Consider the following 22,087-nt stretch of genomic DNA (forward strand, 5'->3'; position numbering starts at 1 on the left):
GGTTTGTACTTAGAGAAAGAACAAAGAAGTAAACGCTACCAAGGAGTCTTCATCCTAATTCAACTCAGGACACAAATGGTTTTTTAAAAAATGCACCTATTAAAAATACCACATTTTAACCTGAGGATTAAATGAAAGTAACACTGATTAAAGTACCTGGCAAACAGAAGGCACCTAATAAATGTTGATTCTCAAACTGAATGACTTTGCCAGTGCCAAATAAAAGTAACAAATACACCCAGATGCAACTACTGTGTAAGAAACAACTGTAGATTATTTCACAGATCCTTTTAATGAATTATTATTTCATTCTTAAGACAACATTCTTTAACTGTTAGCCAAAGATTGCTTTCAAAATAAGGCACTGAAACAGATGCATAATACCGTATTTTCAACACAATGAAATGTAAGGAAAAGTGTTCTGAATGAAAAAAAGTCTATAAAATAAAGTAAGACCAGTTTTACAGCCAGCATAATGCATACTAATTTAACTATTAAATCAGAATCTGTAAAACCAGAAATGTACTTCTTATATCAGCCTAAACAATGATTTTCAAGAGACTGATGAGTTTTGAAACAACTATGTAGGTCAAACTGTATTCCACACCTAAAATGTTTTGATTATTTTCAAGTTTGCCTTCCCTCGCCAAATTCAATTTGTATCTTCTAACATCAGTATGTTTTACATAATCCACACACTGAATTAACAACCTTTCAGTTTTCTATTTTTAAGGTAGAAAGCTTTAACGAATGATTCTCATTTTGAAAACCTCTTAGAGTATTATTCACATTAACGAAGGTGTTCACAGTTACAGAAATGAAGTATTGCTGATGATGGTTCTTTCTCCATAGGAATTTCTCACTGGGGTATATTTTACATGTACACACAAGAAAACCTCCAATGTAAATTCTGGATAGATAATTAAAAACTGGAAAATCCACAAAGGAGGTTTTTTTTATAGGTACGAGAAAGTATTTCCAATGAGAAGCCCTTTGATAGAAATATATGGAGAATCACATAGACTATGCAAATTAAATTATACAAAGCTTCATGACAGGCCTATAGGAAACCTTTTCTTACAGACTCTTGAAAAATATATTAACAATCATCTTATTTTTATATCTGAAAGAGTTCACTGATTTTTACCATCCCCTCATTTTAAGAATACCGTTATATTTCACTGGAGTGGGCTCTACTACAGCCGTAAACATAGTGACAGTACTTTCTATTATGTATCTGTTCACTTCTGAAAGTAAATGACAAAAGGAAAAGGCTCTCCTTTGCCCTTCCTCTCTTCCTGATAAAAAGATAAGCCTCTACCATATGGAAGGCTGCGAGCTAGAAAAGGAAGCAGTCTTGTTAGGGACCCGAACACAAGATGCAGCTTACAAACCGGGTCATCTAGTTGTGTGTATTTCCCTTTTGTTATTCATGAGCTTCTAATGAAAATCTCATTTAAATGTTCCAGCCTCAGAAGAGGCTGCCTGGAGAAGAGGAGTACAGGTTTATACCATGATTAAGAGTTAAAGGGCAACAGTCTAAGAACCAACCGTGGGAGAGAAAGGATTAAACCTAAAAGGTCCAGAAGTCCCATTTGAGTGGAGCGTCTTCTTCCACTGTTCCTGGTGAAACACGCAGGTTTATTTTCCTAGGGTGGAGGCACAGTGAAGGAATGGTTCTTCTACTACATACCTAAAAATCACTTGAGATCTTGCAAATGCAGAGATCTGGGACCCATCCCAGATACCGTGAATCAGAATGTGTGTGGCAGATGCTTGGAACAGACACTCTGAAGTGCTTCCCAAGTGATTCTTACACTAAGACTCGAGAATCACTGTAAACTGCTTTGTAAGAATGGTTCTTGCAGGAGGTCCCTAAGTCAAACTGTTTTCATAACCGAACTAAGACATCATTTGCCCCCACTTCTCTCGTGAATATACAGCAGCATTTACCACAGGCCACACGATGTGCAACGTCCAACAGAATGAAAGCTGAAGCAGATACAAGAGTCCATCTGTCTCCTCTAAGTCAGATGGTAAAGACAGTTGCAAAAAATGGAATACAATGCCACTTTACTCACTGAATTTTTTAGAAAATGCATTTTCAGTAAAATGTGGTTTTATATTAACATGTGCTTATTATTTTTAATGAATAAATATTTTATAATTTGTTTTCAGTATCATATATATAACCCACATAAACAAAAGGTCTCAGGACCAAAAAGTCTGAGAACTGCTCTTCCAGCAGATACCCAGTGCCCTGTGCACATTACTGCTGATAGGTATGGCTACTAAGTTCCTTGGCACATTCAATGTAAATTCTGCTTTAAGTAAGATTCAATAGGGAATTTGCAAAAAAAAAAAAAACTTCTTAAACTTATCTTCAGGCAAGGGAATTCAATCTGACAATCAAATATAGAAGTCTAACCAGTTTGAATTAAAAGACTAAGATACAAAACATGTTTTCCTTAGTGGCATCAGAATGTAATAAATAATCCTTTAATATATACCCAGGTTGGCTCTGATATATATGGAATTGAAAGCCATACTTTATCTGATGCAGTTAAAAAATATTAAATAGCAATGTGTCAACACAAGGATTAGATTCTAAGTGAGTGGTAGCAAATGAAAGGCTAACTCAAAAATGTTAGCTAAAAACAAATCCCTAATTTCCAAAAGAAAACAAAATAACGGCTGAACTAGGGTTCCTGCATAGAAAAGAAGTTTTTAAAAATTACACTTCTTGAAAATGTCAAAATGTGAGTAGGCAGATTAATACTGACATTATACTAAGCTGCAGTTTTATTCTTAAAATACATTTTAGATACTGTGCCAAATGAGTGTATTTCACCATTAGAAAGTAAAAATTGAGAACATTTTGAGATTCAGGCATAGCTCTGGTGAAAGCAGTTCCTTCCAGCCTTCTGACTGTTATCTCAGATGTAAAATCATTACACTGATGTTTTAACCTGCCATGTAAATTTCTTAATATACCGTTATTTCAAAACTCTGAGACAGCTAACATCTGAACATACCGCTGCTGGTTGGGAGTATTTGAATGAATGGTGCCGTGATTACATTTGCTAATTTATACACATTAAATTCTGTATGATATATAGTGATTTAATATACCTTATTGTTGAATAACTGGTATTTGAAAATAAGTGTAGTTTTCTTTCTGAGCAGCTTTTTGGGAAAAGTGCACTGAATATAGTTTCTAGTCATGGTTCACTTTCCTAACTTGTACTTATTTAAAAATCTTCTCATCAGGAGGGAGTTAAATAGTGCTCGAACCAAAAGTCCAGTGAATCTCACTTCCTTTCCCTCATTTTGGTTTGGATGTTGTTTTACAACCATCATTTCTCTGCAAACTTTCCACTCAGTGTATCAAAAATCAATGTTATGAAAGTTCTCTAAAAGGTTCAGCGGTTTTTTGGAGTCTCTGAATGATTACAGCATTCTGTAAATCTGCTTCTTCCAATGTGAGTGTTTCATCTAGCAATTTGAGGAAAGGAAGAGCTGTGGCCAGGGAAAAGGGAGGACTTCTTTGAGATCCTTGGTATTTTTCGATGAAGTCTTTGATGTGGCTTATCCTGTAAAACAGCACAAACTATTAATATAATTTTATGAAAACCTGAGTAAATTTAGTAAGGTAATAAGCTGAAGATATCTTCCTAGTTATGTTAATACACGGAATAGTCAAATTATGATAGAACTTTTTAAAGGCTGATCCTGGATAGTAAGGAATTACTATTAATTATCTTCAGTGTGACAAGGGTATTATGGTTGCATTTTTATTTATACTTTGTTTTAAATTTAATATATATTATTAGTTTCAGAGGTAGAGTACAGTGACTCATCAGTCCTATATAATTTTACAGTTACATTTTTTATAGAGTACGTCCCTTTTAGAGTTATACATTAAAATATTTAATAGGAAACTATACGAAGTCTAAGATTTCCTTGAAAACAGTTCATTCGAACGGAATGAGAAATTACTGTATCTTCTCTTTTGTTTGGGTACGTGTGTATCTGGAAGTTCCTATAATATAAAGTTTATTTATCTGTAACTGGTTCTGAATGGATCATATATGTACTACACTATAGTACTATTACACAGATACAGGCTATGTCTCTTAAATACCAGGTCATGCTGTGTCTCAAACACAATTAGTAAAATTTCTCACTCAGTGTAGGCAGAACTGCAGTTACTGTAATCAACACTACAATAACTGCAATTTTGGAGGTAGCTCAAAGTTATGTTCACCTAAATATGTATGTATGTATATATTTTTAAAGATTTTATTTATTTGATAGAGAAACAATGAGAGAACACAAGCAGCGGGAATGGGAAGAGTGAGAAGCAGGCCTCCTGCTGTGAGCACGGAGCCTGATGCGAGCTTGATCCCATCAAGGACCATGACCTGAGCCAAAGGCAGGCGCTTAACGACTAGGCCACCCAGGCACCCCTATGTGTATGTATTTAGAGAGAACGCATACAGAGTTCATTACAACTAAGATGCCAGTGATTTAAAAACATATCACTTTATGTTTGCTAAAAAAAAAAAAATCCAGGGCGCCTGGGTGGCTCAGTGGGTTAAGCCGCTGCCTTCGGCTCAGGTCATGATCTCAGAGTCCTGGGATCGAGTCCCGCATCAGGCTCCCTGCTCAGCAGGGAGCCTGCTTCCTCCCCTCTCTCTCTGCCTGCCTCTCTGCCTATTTGTGATCTCTCTCTGTCAAATAAATAAATAAATAATATTAAAAAAAAATCCAGATTATGACAAAATACTTTAACACTTAGAATTTTTATATTTACTGAAAGCACAATTTCATGTAAACATTTCTCAAATCAAGCATGTGCTTCTATTAGAATAAAATGGTTAAGCCACTCTTTTAATACTTGAACATTGTTCAGACTCAGATCCTTTCAATCACTTTTGATTTGGTCATAATGTGGTATACATTCTTTTTTTTTTTTTTAAGATTTTATTTGAGGGGCGCCTGGGTAGCTCAGTGGGTTAAATGTCTGCCTTTGGCTCAGGTCATGATCTCAGGGTCCTGGGATCAAGCCCCACATTGGGCTGTCTGCTCAGCAGGGAGCCTGCTTCCCCCACCTCCCCTGCCTGCCTCTCTGCCTACTTGTGATCTCTGTCTGTCAAATAAATAAATAAAATCTTTAAAAAAATATTTTATTTATTTGTAAGAGAGAGAGAGAGAGAAAGCATGAGCAGGGTGAGAGGGAAAAGTGGGTTTCTCACTGAGCAGGGAGCCCAATTCGGGGCTTGATTCCAGGTCCCTGGGATCATGACCAGAGCTGAAGGCAGATGCTTAACTGGAAGCCACCCAGGTGCCCCTGGTATGTATTTTTCCACATAATACCAGCCCTCTGTATTAACGGGTGTGTTGGTGATAAAGAATTTCTTTAAAAAACAAACTGTCTCGGGCACCTGGGTGGCTCAGTGGGTTAAGCCACTGCCTTAGGCTCAGGTCATGATCTCAGGGTCCTGGGATCGAGTCCCGCATCGGGCTCTCTGCTCAGCAGGGAGCCTGCTTCCTCCTCTCTCTCTCTCTCTCTGCCTGCCTGTGATCTCTCTCTGTCAAATAAATAAATAAAAAATCTTAAAAAAAAAAAAGAAACTGTCTCTGAGATGATTTTTGTTCTGCTGAGACTTGTTCTGCATGCTTTGAGGCAGACGCCAAGAAAAAGGTAATTATGTAATGACTGTCATGTGGTCAACCATGGATTTTAGGATAAACTCTCATTTCAGAGGGGCTAAAATGGGAAAAAATGTTTAACTCAGAATTAATGAACTATGCTATTATCATGAAAAACAGAATCCTAATCAATTCACTAAAGTTCATTAACTGTCAGTCTATTAAACCTGTGTGAGTTGCCAAAAACTCTAGGACATAGTCTCATGTATTTGGGTACCAAAAGTTGGGGTAACGAAAGGCTAAAGCTAACAGCAAATGTTATAAATATGAAAAGAAAACAGCAGGGCACTTGGGTGGCTCAGTTGGTTAAGCAACTGCCTTTGGCTCAGGTCATGATCCTGGGGTCCCAGAATCAAGCCCTACATCAGGCTCCCTGCTCCACGGGGAGTCTGCTTCTCCCTCTGACTTCTCCTCTCTCATGCTCTCTCTCTCTCAAATAAATAAATAAATCTTTTTTTTTTTAAGTAAAAATTTTTAGACATACACTATGATCTCTGTGTTGTCATTAAGAGAATAAAAAATGCAAATCTAAAAAGCTGTAAGAGGGTAAAAATAGTAAGTACACATTACGCTCAAAAGGAGGCAAGAAAGGACGAATAAAGAGTAAGATGGGGTGCGGGGTGGTACAGTCAGTTAAGTGTTCAACTCTTGGTGTCTCCAGTGGGGCTCAGCAAACAGCATGGAGTCTGCTTAGAACAGCCCCTCTCTCTCCCTCTGCCCATTTTCTCACCCCCAGATAAACAAATCTAAGAAAGAAAAAAAAAAAAAAAAGAATAGGGGTGCCTGGGTGGTGCAGTCATTTGGGGACCCAACTCTTGGTTTCAACTAGGGTCATGATCTCAGAGTCATGAGACTGAGCCCCGTGTGGGGCTCCACGATCAGCACGGAGTCCGCTTGGGATTATCTTTCCCCCTCCTTCTGCCCCTCCCACTCATGCTCATTTTAAAATAAAATAAATAAACCTTAAAAAAAAAGAAAGAAAGAAAAGGGCACCTAGGTGGCTCAGTAGGTTAAGCGTCTGTCTTGGGCTCAGGTTACGATCCCAGGGTCCTGAGATTGAGCCCCGCACTGGGCTCCCTGCTCAGCGGAGAGTCTACTTCTCCCTCTCCCTCTGCCTGCCTCTCTTCCTGCTTGTGCACACAAGCCTGTTCTGTCAAATAAATAAAATCTTAAAAAAAATAAAAAGACATGGGGTAAAGAGAAAACAAAAGCAAGATAGTAGCCTTAAACTCAATTAGTTCAGGATATTACATATCAATGTCCAAAAGTGGACTAAACATTCCAATTTACAAACAAAGGGTGGTGGGGGGGGGTTGGGGGGGCATTGGGGTACCTGGCTGGCTAAGTCAGAAGAGTGTGAGACTCTTATCTCGGGGTTATGAGTTGGAGCCCCACATTGGGTGTAGAGATTACTAAAAGGAAAAAAAAAAAAAGCTTAAAAGTTTTGTTTTTTTTTTTTTAAAGATTTTATTTATTTATCAGAGAGAGAGAGGGAGAGAGCGAGCACAGGCAGACAGAGTGGCAGGCAGAGGCAGAGGGAGAAGCAGGCTCCCCGCTGAGCAAGGAGCCCAACGTGAGACTCGATCCCAGGACACTGGGATCATGACCCGAGCCGAAGGCAGCTGCTTAACCAACTGAGCCACCCAGGAGTCCCAAAAGTTGTTTGTTTTTTTTTTTTTTAAATAAAAAACAAAGCCTGGGCCACCTCTGCTGTGAACTACGGCGAGATGGTGACCACCGCCGGGCTTGGGGAGGCTATGCAGGGAAGCAAGCCCAGTTAGCCAGAGCCGCCCCTGCCCTAGCAGCAGCATCGGGAAGAAGCTATGGGAGCTGAGCCCAGAGAAGCAGCGGCGCCCTTATGGATGGTGGGCACCTGAGCCCAGACTCGCCCACCTACGTCTTGCACCTAACAGAGCAGAATGATGGCCTCAATCCAGTGATCCAGATCATTTACAGTGGAAAATTTAGACTGGATTATTTCTGGGCTGTCCTGCAGTGTGATGAAAGAAGTGAATGAGCTTTTTTTTTTTTTTTTTTTTTTTTTTTTTAAGAGATTTACTTACTCACTTGAGAGGGAGAGTGTGAATGGGTACATGTGGACAGGAGCAGGGCGGGGGAGAGGAGAGAATCTCCAGCAGACTGCTTGCTGAGCACAGAGCCTGATGCGGGGCTCGACCCCACCACCCAAGATCATGACCTGAGTCACAATCAACAGCTGGATGCTTAGGGGTGCCTGGGTGGCTCAATGGGTTAAGCCTCTGCCTTCGGCTCAGGTCGTGAACCCGCGGTTCTGGGATCCAGCCCCGCATCAGGCTCTCTACTCAGCAGGGAGTCTGCTTCCTCTCTCTCTCTCTCTCTGCCTGCCTCTCTGCCTACTTGTGATCTCTGTCAAATAAATAAATTAAATCTTTAAAAAAAAAAAGAGTTGGATGCTTAACTGATGAAGCCATGCAGACACCCTAGACATGAATGAGCTTTTAAACTAACAGGAGATGCTACTAAGTCAAAAGCAGCCAATTATGCAATGGGACATTTTTAGAAAGTTCTCTTGAAGTCACCTCAAAATGACTGACAAGAGGAAAGGAACTAACCCACTGTAATAAATTTGAGAAACAGGCCAAAAACTATGAAATTTAGCACCACAGGTATTAGTGGAATGAGGGCCCTGAGTTTATTGCCCATACTCTTGATTAGGATGCGAAGAATTACCACTGCTGGGAACATCAACAATGGGTTATTCAGGAATTTAAGCTTTGGGATAATGAGCTGCAATATGTAGACCAATTTTTTTTTAAGATTTTATGTATCTGACAGAGAGTGCCAGCACAAGTAGGGGGAGCAGCAGGCAGAGGGAGAGGGAGAAGCAGGCTCCCCGCCAAATCAGGGCTCAATCCCAGGACCCTGGGATCATGACCTGAGCCAAAGGCAGACACCTAACAAATGAGCCACCCAGACGCTCCAATGTAGACCAATTTTTTTTTTTTTGGGGTGTTAGAACAGCACTTTTTTTTTTTAATTTTTATTTATTTTTTTTATAAACATATAATGTATTTTTATCCCCAGGGGTATAGGTCTGTGAATTGCCAGGTTTACACACTTCACAGCACTCCCCATAGCACATACCCTCCCCAATGTCCATAACCCCACCACCCTCTCCCGGACCCCCCTCCTCCTAGCAACCCTCAGTTTGTTTTGTGAGATTAAGAGTCACTTATGGTTGGGGCGCCTGGGTGGCTCAGTGGGTTAAAGCCTCTGCCTTCAGCTCATGTCATGGTCCCAGGATCCTGGGATAGAGCCCCTGCATCGCATCGGTGTCTCTGCTCAGCAGGGAGCCTACTTCCCTTCCTCTCTCTCTGCCTGCCTCTCTGCCTACTGTGATCTCTGTCAAATAAATAAATAAAGCCTTAAAAAAAAAAAAGAGTCACTTACAGTTTGCGTAGACCAATTTCTTAAGGAGGATTTGAGAAGTAACTGTCTGGACCCAAAGATACTTTGTAATTTCTAACACTACTGGCTATACTGGAGAGAGAAGTCCTTTACCCTCCGGGAATGATCAAACTAGTACCACATAATGAAAGTGCATGCAACTATTTGGAAGGGATTTTACAGGACTGTGGTCTTCCCAAATATCCCAATCTACTAAATCCATTCCCTGATTTGCAACCAAGTCACAGGTCCCCCTAATTGCCTTTCTTGTGGATATCTATGAAGACACTTTTTAAAAGATTTTTTTTAAGATTTTATTTATTTATTTGACAGACAAAGATCACAAGTAGGCAGAGAGGCAGGCAGAGAGAAAGGAGGATGCAGGCTCCCTGCTGAGCAGAAAGCCCCATGTGGGGCTTGATCCCAGGAGCCTGGGATCATGACCTGAGCCAAAGGCAGAGGCTTTAACCCACTGAGCCACCCAGGCGCCCCTAAAAGATTTTATTTTTAATTAATCTCTACACCCAATGTGGGGCTCGAACTCAACCCTTTGATCAAGAGTCACAAGCTCTGACAGCTTGTGAGCCAGCCAGCCCCCCCAAGGAGTACACTATTTTTTTTTTTTTAAGATTTTATTTATTTGTCAGAGAGAGAGAGGGAGCGAGAGCAGCACAGGCAGACAGAATGGCAGGCAGAGACAGAGGGAGAAGCAGGCTCCCTGCCGAGCAAGGAGCCCGATGCGGGACTCGATCCCAGGACGCTGGGATCATGACCTGAGCTGAAGGCAGCTGCTTAACCAACTGAGCCACCCAGGTGTCCCAAGGAGGACACTCTTACTAAGCATTAGAGTTGTCTGAAATCCTGGCTTAAAAAAAAAAAAAGACACTTTAAGAAAGGAGTATTGGAAATATACTGAAGATCCTTTCAAAGCAAACACAGCATAGAAAGTGACCCATTGACAAACATATAGCATTAACACTATCTAGAAAAAGTTGATGGAATGCTTTAATTTTTGAAGAGACTCTATCTACTACAGGAATTTCAAACTAAAGTGATCACTCCCTTTGCCTGTGGTATAAAACATGCACTGCACTGCTTTTTTTTTTTTTTTAAGATTTTATTTATTTATTTGACAGAGAGAAATCACAAGTAGATGGAGAGGCAGGCAGAGAGAGAGAGAGAGAGGGAAGCAGGCTCCCTGCTGAGCAGAGAGCCCGATGCGGGACTCAATCCCAGGACCCTGAGATCATGACCTGAGCCGAAGGCAGCGGCTTAACCCACTGAGCCACTGCACTGCTTTTTAAGAACCAACTGTGAGGGTGCCTGGGTGGCTCAGTTAGTTAAGTAAACTGCCTTTGGCTCAGGGTCATGTTCCTGGAGTCTCGGATCGAGTCCCGCATCTGGCTCTGAGCTCAGCGGGGAGCCGGCTTCTCCCTCACCCCTCCCCTCTCATGCCCTCTCTCTCAAATAAAAAAGTCTTTAAAAAAACAAAACAAAGGGGCACCTGGGTGGCTCAGTGGGTTAAAGCCTCTGCCTCTGGCTCACGTCATGATCCCAGGGTCTGGGACTGAGCCCCATACTGGGCTCTCTGGTAGGCAGGAAGCCTGCTTCCCTTCCTCTCTCTGCCTCTCTCTGCCTACTTATGATCTCTCTGTCTGTCAAATAAATAAAATCTTAAAAAAAAATCTTCCTCATCTTATAAAAAACAAAACAAAACAAAAAAACCAATTGGGTGCTGCTATTCATACTGGCAATTTGATTATTTTATTTCACTCATTTATTTTTTGAAGATTTTATTTATTTGACAGAGAGAGAGCACAGGCAGGCAAGGGGGCAGGCAGAGGAAGAGGGAGAGAAGTAGGCTCTCCACTAAGCAGGGAGCCCAACGCGGGGCTCGATCCCAGGACCTTGGGAGTATGACCTGAGCTTAAGGGAGATGCTTTTCAGACTCAGCCACCCAGGCACCCCTAATTATTTATAAAGCAAAATAATTTGGGGGGAGAAGAAATAGTCTCACGAAGGAACTTCTGTATATTTACTCAATCCCTTAACATCAGCTCCTCCGTAAAGGGAATGTGGGCCAGGATCTGCAGCATTAATGCCTGCAAGTAACTTGTATGTAATGGATATAATGTAACTTAAATTTTAGTTCAGGAAGCAAGGAATGCAACTGTTACTTCTGGGCTCCTATGCCAAACTAACAAATCCCCAAAGAATGGTTTTATTTATTTTATTTTATTTTTTTTTAAGATTTTATTTATTTATTTGAGAGAGAGAGACAGTGAGAGAGAGCATGAGCGAGGAGAAGGTCAGAGAGCGAAGCAGACTCCCCATGGAGCTGGGAGCCTGATGTGGGACTCGATCCCGGGACTCCAGGATCACGCCCTGAGCCGAAGGCAGTCGTCCAACCAACTGAGCCACCCAGGCGTCCCCCAAAGAATGGTTTTATAACAAAATTACAGATGTATCCTAAAAACTTTTTAAATTTAAAATTAAAAAATAAAAACAAAGTCTAATTAATAATCACTTAATAAATACTGTTGGCCAGAGTTTTTCAAATGCTTTAGTTGTTCAAGAAAAGAAAAATCTAGGTGACTATTTGTTACTAAAAATGTTCCAAGTATTCTTCTAGACAAAGAAAGTTGAGATTCAAATATTTTATTTCCCTGAATATATAGAAACTTAGAGTGGAATAACAAATCCCCTCTTCCATTTTCCACATGTTTAGTTTGCCTTCCTCCCATCTGAAAGAACTTGGGTCACAGAAGGCACCATTTAAACATACGCTGCTTCTATTATTGGGGCACCTGAGTGGCTCAGGCAGTTAAGTGATGGACTGCTGATTTCCGCCCAGGTCATGATCTCAGGGTTATGAGATTGAACTCCACGCTGGGTGTGGAATCTGCATAAGATTCTCTCTCTCCCCCCTGTGGCCCCTCCCCACCCTCTCTTATAAAGAAATTGTTAAAAAATTATGAACACATGCTTCTATTATTATGATCATCAGCTCTCTGATTTTTGCTGTGTAGGGTAGTTTGCTATTTAGAAACAATATAAGCGAAATGCCTTGAAGAGAGCCTAATATATAGAAAGCATTCGATAGGTGGTAGCTAAAAACAAAACACAAAACAAGAATCAAAAAAGACTGTTAACCTAGACATAAAAACTAGACTCAAGTAACTATTGACAAGAAATACCTTTAAATATACAGAAACATAAATACATAGATAAATGAAATTAAAGAGAAAGATATGTACACCATGCAAGCATTAATCATAAAGAGGCTTATGTGACTATATTAGTATCAGGTAAAGTAAACTATGACAAAAAATTATCAGGGATTAAAAGGGACATTTCTCAGTGTTAAAAAGGTCAATTAATCAGAAAAAAACTGCAATTTTACCTCTATACAGACCTAACTACAGAGCTTTAACATATATAAAGTAAATTTTAACAGAAAGAAAGGAGAAATAGACAAATCCACAATTATAGCTATAGATTTTAGGACAGCTCTATCGCTAACTGATAAAATATGCAGAAAAATAAAGAAGTAACTCAATTTTTAAAAAAAAGTAATAGTAATTAGGGGCACCTGGGTGGCTCAGTGGGTTAAGCCTCTGCCTTAGGCTCAGGTCATTATCTCAGGGTCCTGGGACTGAGCCCCACATCGGGCTTTCTGCTCAGCGGGGAGCCTGCTTCCTCCTCTGTCTCTGCCTGCCTCTCTGCCTACTTGTGATCTCTCTCTCTGTTAAATAAATAAAATCTTTAAAAAAATAAATAAAAATAGTAATTAAGAGAAAGTGGAGGGGTGCCTGGGTGGCTCAGTCCATTAAGCGTGTGCCTCCAGTCAGGTCATAATCCCGGGGTCCTGGGATCGTGTCCCGTATCGGGCTCCCTGCTTGGCCGGTAGCCTGCTTCTCCCTCTCCCACTCCCCCTGCTTGTGTTCTGTTCCTGTGCTCACTGTCTCTGTCTGTCAAATACATAAATAAAATCTTACAAAAAAAATTAGAGAGAGAGAGAGAGAGAGAACATGGAGTTGGCAAAAGGAAAGTTAGATGGACACTCAAATAGAATGGAGAGCCCAGAACAGATCACCTGCTTTACAAAAAAGATGTTACAGCAGTTAGGTCAGGAAATTAAGTCTTTTCTACAAAGTGTACAATAAACAGGACTTGGCCATGTGACTTGCTCTAGTCAATGGGTTGTTAGTACAATGATACAAGTAAATGCACTTGTGCCTCTGCCCCTGTTCTGAGAACACTGACAAGTAGGGTGCTGATTCAAGGAGGAGAGACACAGGAGCAGACCTAGACTCAGATCTGTAGCTTAAGCTCATACTCCCTTAAATGATCTGCAAACATATGAATGAGCCCAGCTGAGATCAGCAAATCCACATCAACTGACATATAATACTTATTATTCCATGCCATGAGATTTTTCTGGCTGTTTACTGAGCAATGCTGACTGATACAGCCACATAAACAAATAGAAACCTCGAACACTACTAACAAAAATAGGATGGCTAACTGATTTCATATAATGGGAATACAGTATAGAAAGTAAATGAGGGACAGCAATACACATCAACATGGATGAGTCTCAAAAAAAAATTGTAGTGTAACACATATGATTCCATTCATGTCAATTTTAAATAAAAATCAAAACAGCATTTCTTTCCCCTTACTGAACCTGATCCAAAAGCCACTAGGAGCGCTGAACATGGGAGCCAGAAATGATGACAGGAGTTGAGGTGGCCCGGAACAGGGAATCAGTCTAAGCAGAGTTCAGAAGGCATCTGTACAGGAAAGCTGCCCACCTGCCTGTGGTGTCAGAGCCTGAGAAGCAGGAGGAGAGTGTCAGTGCAGGGGGAGGTAAGGCAGGGGTGGTCAGAGTATAAGCAAGGTTAGGGGTATGTCCTACAAAAGTTGTCCAGGACAGAGTGTCAGAAGCAAAGTAGGGTGAGGAATGTACCCAAACTGCGGGGTAGGAGAAGAAGTGGCCTGGAGTGGGCCGGAAGGAGCAGCCACTGCGGCATGTCAGAACCAAGAAGGGGTGAAGAGACTAAGCAGGCATTGGGGAGAAGAGGGGTACTGAGTGTCAGAGCCAGAGAGCATGAAGAGGTCATGGATACGGGGTGTTGAAGTGGCCTGGGGGATGTGTCAGAGATGCAGCAGGAAGAGAAAGGAACTGAAATGGGAACTCAGTCAGGATAAAGACCAAGCAGAGTAAAGAATTCTTCAAGTGGGGGAGGTGGCAACAGGGGAAAAAAGAGACTGGTTACATAGAGGAAGATTAATCAATCAGTAAATATATTAAGAATAATCGAGGGGTGCCTGGGTTGCTAAGCTGGTTAACCAAGTCCAACTCTTGGTTTTGGCTCGGGTCATGATTTTGGGGTCCTGGGATTGAGCCCAGCACTGGCTCCATGCTTGGTGCGGAGTCTGAGGATTTTTCTCCTTCTATCCCTCCCCTTGCCACTACTAAAATAAATAAATCAATCTTTAAAAAAAAAAAAATGGAAGCCCGGCTATTCACTGTGGAAGAAATTAAGTTATACATATGGAAAGGAAAAAACTGGAATAAACTCAATGGTGGTATATTGAGTCTGGAGGTATCTATGTGAACTCATGCTTTCATTGTGCAAAGACACAAAAAATACACATGTAAATGGGTACGTATGTATGTATATGTATGCGTGTATACACCTATAGCTCTCTCCACTCAGAAAGCCTGGGAGTGGTGCCATCAAGCAGTAAGCGTACCTACTACCCAGATCCTGGCTTCTCGGCACCATTGTCTACTAAAAAGAACCAGGGTTTTTTTGTTTTGTTTTGTTTTGTTTTAAGATTTTATTTATTTATTTGACAGAGAGAGATCACAAGTAGGCAGAGAGGCAGGCAGAGAGAGAGAGAGAGAGAAAGGAAAGCAGGCTCTCCGCTTCATTTCATCGGAGAGCCCGATGCGGGACTCGATCCCAGGACCCCGGGATCGTGACCTGAGCCGAAGGCAGTGGCCCAACCCACTGAGCCACCCAGGCGCCCCGAGAACCAGGGTTTTTTAGAAAAAGTATGATGAACTATTATTTCAAATTGAGACATGACACCCAAAAGGTAATGTGTGATTCTGAATGGCCTTTGGGTAAAAAGGATGGTTATCAGATTAAACGGCAAACTTTGAATAGGGCCCAAATATTAGCTCATAGAGGTGTATTAATGTTAAATTCTCAAATGGCCAAAATGTGGTTATATGTGATCAAGTCTCTGTGGGAAACACAAACACACAAAAGTATTTTGGGTGGGGATGTCTGGGTGGCTCAGCTGGTTAAGCGGCTGCCTTCAGCTCAGGTCATGATCCCAGCGTCCTGGGATGGAGTCCCACATCCGGCTCCTTCCTCATCAGGAAGCCTGCTTCTCCCTCTGCCTCCGCCTGCCATTCTGTCTCCCTGTGCTCGCTCTCTCTGACAAAAGGGAAAAAAAAAAGTATTTTGGGTGATGGTCATCAGATTAGCAACTTACTCTTGAAGCCAATAGGAAAAAAATTCTTTATAGTGTTTTTAAAACTTTTCTATTTATGATTTTATTTTTAAGATTTATTTATTTCAGACAGAGTGGGAGCAGGGGGTAGGGGGAAGAACAGAAGGGAAGAAAAAGGGGAAGGAGTTGGGGTGCTTGGGTGGCTCAGGGGGTTAAGCCTCTGCCTTCAGCTTAGGTCATCTCAGGGTCCTGGAATTTGGGCCCATATCCAGTTCTCTGCTCAGCAAGGAGCCTGCTTCTCCCCCTACTACACCCACCCCACTGCTGCTCTGCTTACTTGTGATCTCTCTCTCTCTGTGTCAAATAAATAAATAAAATCTTAAAAAAAAAAAAAAAAAAAGAAGGGGAAGGAGAAGGATGGGTAAAGAATGTCAAGCAGGGGCGCCTGGGTGGCTCAGTGGATTAAGCCGCTGCCTTCGGCTCAGGTCATGATCTCAGTGTCCTGGGATCAAGCCCCGCATCGGGCTCTTTGCTTGGCGGGAGCCTGCTTCTCTCTCTCTCTCTCTCTCTCTGCCTGACTCTCCGCCTGCTTGTGATCTCTCTCTCTGTCAAATAAATAAATAAAATCTTAAAAAAAAAAAAAAAAGAATGTCAAGCAGACTCAGCACTGAATGCAGGGCCAACTAAAGGCTCGATCTCATGACCCAGAAACCATGACCAAGCAGAAACCAAGAGGCCAGATACTTAACTGACTGAGCCACCCTAGAGCCCCAATTTATGATTTTTTTTTTAATTTAGTTCTTTGAAACAAAGAGAGAAAGAGAGAGAGCACAAGCTGGCAGTAGCAGGCAGAGGGAGAAGGAGAAGCAGGCTCCCTGCTGAGCAAGGATCCTGACATGGGGCTCCATCCTGCATATGTCTTTGGCTCAGGTCATGATCCCAGGACGCTGGGACCATGACCTGAGCCAAAGGTAGTTGCTTAACCAACTGAGCCACCCAGGTGCCCCTTTATGACTGTTTTAAAATTCAAACTAATTATTTGGAAATGAGCAAAACAATTCAGTATTTTTTTAAGATACATAGGTACTTGATAAAACTATGAATAAAAGTAGAAAATGATTAACATAAATTCAGAATACAGTATGTCTTGCACAAAATGAAAAGAGATATGATCAGGGAAAAGGCACATAAGGTATATTAAAATATATTCTGAGCTAGTTGTGTGTGTGTGTATTTTTTTTAAAGAGAGTGTGTGGGGAGAGAAAGAATCTTTTTTTTTTTTTAAGATTTTATTTATTTATTTGAGAGAAAAAGGAGAGAGAGAAAGAACATGAGCAGGGAGGGGGTTGATGGAGAGGGAAAAGCAGGCTTCCCGAGGTATAGGGAGCCTGAGGTGGGGCTCAATTCCAGGACCCTGCGATCATGACCTGAGCTACAGGCAGATGTTTAACTGACTGAGCCACCCAGGTTCCCCTAGATATGTAATTTTAGTATTTTTAAAAGATTTTATTTATCTGAGACAGAGAGCATGAGCAGGGAGAGGAGAGGTAGGAGCAGACTCCATGCTAAGAAGGGAAGGCTGACACGGGGCTCAAATCCAGGACCTGGGATCATGACCTGAGCCGAAGACAGATGCTTAACTGACTGAGCCACCCAGGTACCCCAAGTGTTCAACTCTAGATTTCAGCCTGGGTCACAACTTCAGGGTTGTGAGACAGAATCATGTGTTGGGCTTCACACTCATTGAGGGAGTCTGCTTAAGATTCTCTCTCTTCCTCTCCCTCTGTCCTTCCCCTCCTGAAATAAATAAGTCTTAAAAGAAAAAAAAAAAACTACATATCTAGTTATACAGGAAGGCCAATCAACTGATAAAAATGATAATCCATAAAACAAACTGAAAGTACTTCATTAATGTCCAAAAACTTCTATTGTCATGACATATTGTTTAGAGAACTGGTAAGATCCTTGGTTAGTTCTTAAAAACTGCTAACTGAACTGAAAAGAAATTTAAACATGAAAAAATTCAGACAAAGAATGAAATGAAAGACTCACCTGTGAGAAATGTTAAATTTCTGGACAATCCTTTTTCCATTGGCTAACCAGATCTGTACATTAGTGATGGGTTCCAGATTGTTTAGTTGAACGGATAAATTATTTTTATTCTCAACTTCGATACTCTTTGCCTTAGAAACAATTTTTGGTGTGGCACTAAGAAAAGCCAGACAACAAAGTCAGGTGCAAGTTGTTCATTAAGAAGAACTTAATCACTGAACAAATACTATAAAACTTTTACATTAAGTGTACCTTTTAGGAAGATATTACAGTCACAGCTGTTTCCTGAATAATAACATAAAGATACTAATATTACTTATGTCCTTCATATATGATGAATGTAGGATCATAATGAAATTACACATATCCAAGTAATTTGTAAGACTGTAGAGTGCTATGTAAATACATTATAATTATTTTAATAGTGCCTTACAGAATAGACAATTTAATAGGGTTGAAAGATCTGTAGACTTTAGCTTTATCTACTACTCCCCAGGTTAAAATTTCTATAAGAAATGTAAGTTCTTAGAACAAAAATAAACAAAACAGGTAAAACAAAACAAAAACAAAGTGGAGGAGTGGGCCGGGCTGGCTAAGTCAGAAGAGCTTGTGACTGGGATTCTTGATCCAAAGATCATGAGTTTGAGCCCATGTTAGGTGTTAAGAGTATTTAAATAAATGAATAAATAAAAACACTAACAAAATTCTAAGTTCTTTATAGAAATTAGTCCTTGTATTATAAAGGGGGAAACAAATGAAGCAAAGTACTTCCTGGTCATTCTGTAAGTCACATGTGAATATTTTTATATGTGTGGATGAACAGACAGATAACTTTGTCAATCTTGATAATCTATGAGAATTCATCAAAATAATCACACACCTAACCTCTTTGTATACGGTCATAAAGCACAGTTAGATATGATGAAGACTACAAAATTTAACAATTAAAGGCTTTGATAGGGGTACTAATTTTATCATGCATTTTTTCATTTTTATTACCACAAAATTCAGATACGTAACATAGAACATAAATGCTAAAGGCACTGGTAACTGTAAAATGTAACCCTATAATCTGAAGCTAGCATATGTACTCTGTAACATTAATGGCTATGCTCAAGTTGGTGGGTGCAAAGGAGAAAAATGATTTACTCATCAATTCTGTCTAAAGTCCTCAGTAATACAGGTCCTTTAATTTGGTAAAATCAAAAAAGCCTTCATGATTTTTTAGTGTACTGCCAGCATATGTTAATTTACACTAAGATAAACAGGAGTCCTCATGAAAGTTAACATGAAAAATCTCATTTCCAATGTGAGAAATGGTAAGCTCTACAGAGCGGGTCTGTATCATAAAACAATGACAAGCTGAACATTCGTCAAGCCCGTGTGTGGAAAGCACACTATGAGCCTACTCACCTTCCTAGTCTGTGACCCTGTCCTGAGAAGGGCTGGAATACAGGCTTCGTTGACATACATACTTCATTTTTTTTGTCTTCAACTTTAACATCCACCTCCTCTTTATCAAAAATTCCCTGTAATTCCAAAGGTAACTCCCTTGGAAGGTAAAGAGACAAAGTGATAAAGCTCCCAATGTTTTTTCTTTCTCCAAAAAACTTACTCTCAGAATGCAAACAGAATTGAAAAATATATAGAAATAAGAGACATATAATCTTTACAATAAAAAAACTAAATGTAACATTTATTAATAACTAAATGTTATTATTTCAGTTGAGAGAGAGAGATAGTGAGGAAGAGCATGAGCAGGGAGGAAACAGGCTCCCTGCTCGGGGCTGAACCAAATGAACCGTCCAGGTGCCCCTAAATGTAGCTTACTTTTTAAGACTTTATTTTCAAGTAACCTTAATACCCAAATGGGTCTCAAACACACATCCCTGAGATCAAGAGTTGCAGGCTCAGGTCATGATCCCAGGGTCTTGGGACCAGGCTGTGCTGGGCACCCTGCTCAACAGGGAGCCTGCCTGGACGTTCTCTCCCTCTGCCCTCCCCCCGCTTGAAGGAGCACGTGTTCTCTCTCTCAAATAAGTAGGTCTTTATTTATTATTATTATTATTTTAAGATTTTATTTATTTATTGAGAGAATGGGAGAAGGAGAGAGAAAGCATGAGAGGGAGGAGTGTCAGAGGGAGAAGCAAACTCAGGAACCCCCCACCCCATGCGGGATTACATCCTGAGACTCTGGGATGAGCCGACTGAGCCACCCAGGTACCCCTATTTTTTATTATTTTAAAAAGATTTTATTTACTTGACAGAGAGAGCAGGAGAACACAAGCAGGGGGAGCAGTAGGAGGAGAGGGAGAAGCTGGTTCTCCACCAAGTCCTGGGATCGAGCTCCTGATGTGGGGCTCGATCCCAGGACCCTGGGATCATAACCTAAGCCAAAGGCAAAAGCTTAACCATCTGAGACACCCAGGTGCCAATAATAATAACAGGTGTATCCAGATGGTTCACTCGGTTAAGCACCGGACTTGATTTTGGCTCAGCTTATCATCTCAGGGTTGTGGGACTGATTCTGCATTGAGCCCAGGGCTCTGCATGGGGCTCCACACTTAGCAAGGAGTCTGCTTCTCTCCTCCTTCTGCTGCCCCCCTCTCAGTGCACACATGACCTCTCTCTAAAAATAAATAAGTCTTAAAAAAAAAAATAGGGACGTCAGAGTGGTTTAGTCCATTAAGCGTCTGCCTCTGACTCAGGTCATGATACCAGGGTCCTAGGATTGAGCCCTATATCAGGCCAACCAGCCGGGCACCCCCAACATGGAACTCTTGTTCATCTTGCGGTCGTGAGTTCAAGCCCCATGTTGGGCCTACAGCATACTTAAAAACAAAACCAAACCAAACCCGGTTTGTACCTGGTGTTACAACTCCTAGATTTTTCTCTATACATACATTAAAACTCCATGTAATTATTTTATTTCTCCACAAATGGTACTAATCTATATATACGATTCAGTATTCTGTGAACTGTTTTATTTTTAATTTTTAAAAAAAGATTTTATTTATTTACTTGACAGAGAAAGGCACAGTGTGAGAGGGAACACAAGCAGGGGGAGTGGGAGAGGGAGAAGCAGGCTTCCCGCTGAGCAGGGAGCTGGATGCGGGGCTCGATCCCAAGATCTGGGATCATGACCTGACCTTAAGGCAGATGCTTAACAACTGAGCCACCTGCAAACTATTTTTTAAAAACAATATACCAGGGGTGCCTGGGTGGCTCAGTGGGTTAAGCCGCTGCCTTCGGCTCAGGTCATGATCTCAGGGTCCTGGGATCGAGTCCCACATCGGGCTCTGTGCTCAGCAGGGGGCCTGCTTCCCTCTCTCTCTCTCTGACTGCCTCTCCATCTACTTGTGATCTCTCTCTGTCAAATAAATAAATAAAATCTTTTTAAAAAAATTAAAAAAAACAATATACCACAGAAATCTTCCCATGTTAATATACAAATGTCATTCATTTTACCAAATGCATGCTATTCTATTATTAAGTAGATAAAATGGTACAAATATATAAAAGGTCCTTTTTTCTTACTGATTTTTAAAAATTATGTATATATTCCATCTGCATTTCATATATGTAACAAGTATCCCCAGTCCAGCACTTGTCTTCTGACTGTATGTAAGTGTCTTTTGGTATACAGAAGTCTTTAATAGTTACATAATGAAATTTATCCATATTTTTATATTGCTTCTGGGATTCATGCCAACTAGTTATATTCAATAACATGGATTCTTCCAAATGAAACATGCCTAAAATAATCCTTCTATTTACAAAGACTACTTACCCTTTTTTGATGGAGTTCAGAAACTGCTGACTTGCACCATCAGAGTAACTTCTGAAATCATCATTGACTGTGAATCCATTTTTCCATAATTTTATACTTATATCCACCTGCAAAGCAGTTAAGAAACAAAATGCATTATTAATAAAATATACTAGATTAAAAGTCTGAAAATGTTTTCTATTGTATATATTTTATGTATCATTCCTTTGTAAAAACTGAGATATAACTGACATATAACATTAGTTTTAGCCATATAACATAATGGTTTCATATATGCATATACTGAAGATGATTTAGTCAACATCCATTACCCAGCATAACTACAATTTTTTCTCCAGTTTTACTGAGAAACACACATATCATATCAAGTTTAATGCATACTGCATTGTGGTTTGATTTATATATATTGTGAAATGATTACCACAATAGGTTCAGTTCATATCCATCATCTTATACAGACACAATGAAAAGAAAAAAGAATTTTCGGGCGCCTGGGTGGCTCAGTGGGTTAAGCCGCTGCCTTCGGCTCAGGTCATGATCTCAGAGTCCTGGGATCGAGTCCCGCATCGGGCTCTCTACTCAGCAGGGAGCCTGCTTCCTCCTCTCTCTCTCTCTCTCTGCCTGCCTCTC

The 22,087-nt window shown here is 40.6% G+C and overlaps 1 protein-coding gene across 5 annotated transcripts in view; it reads right to left on the minus strand.

Annotated features, from left to right (window-relative positions):
* Positions 1 to 252: 252 nt before the first annotated feature.
* The window catches only part of UBXN2A (UBX domain protein 2A), a 50,658-nt gene continuing 28,823 nt past the window's right edge, over positions 253 to 22,087 (minus strand). For all 5 annotated transcript variants that reach the window (XM_044262000.1, XM_044261996.1, XM_044261995.1 and 2 more), the window contains 4 exons: positions 21,458 to 21,564; positions 19,081 to 19,218; positions 17,668 to 17,823; positions 253 to 3,593 (listed from right to left, as the gene is read on the minus strand). In XM_044262000.1, the coding sequence (XP_044117935.1) occupies positions 3,401 to 3,593; positions 17,668 to 17,823; positions 19,081 to 19,218; positions 21,458 to 21,564 (594 nt within the window). In that variant the 3' untranslated portion in view covers positions 253 to 3,400. The remainder of the gene's footprint in view (positions 3,594 to 17,667; positions 17,824 to 19,080; positions 19,219 to 21,457; positions 21,565 to 22,087) is intronic.

This window comes from Neovison vison, chromosome 8 (genome assembly GCF_020171115.1).
Source record: "Neovison vison isolate M4711 chromosome 8, ASM_NN_V1, whole genome shotgun sequence".
In the NCBI taxonomy this organism is placed as follows: Eukaryota; Metazoa; Chordata; class Mammalia; order Carnivora; family Mustelidae; genus Neogale; species Neogale vison.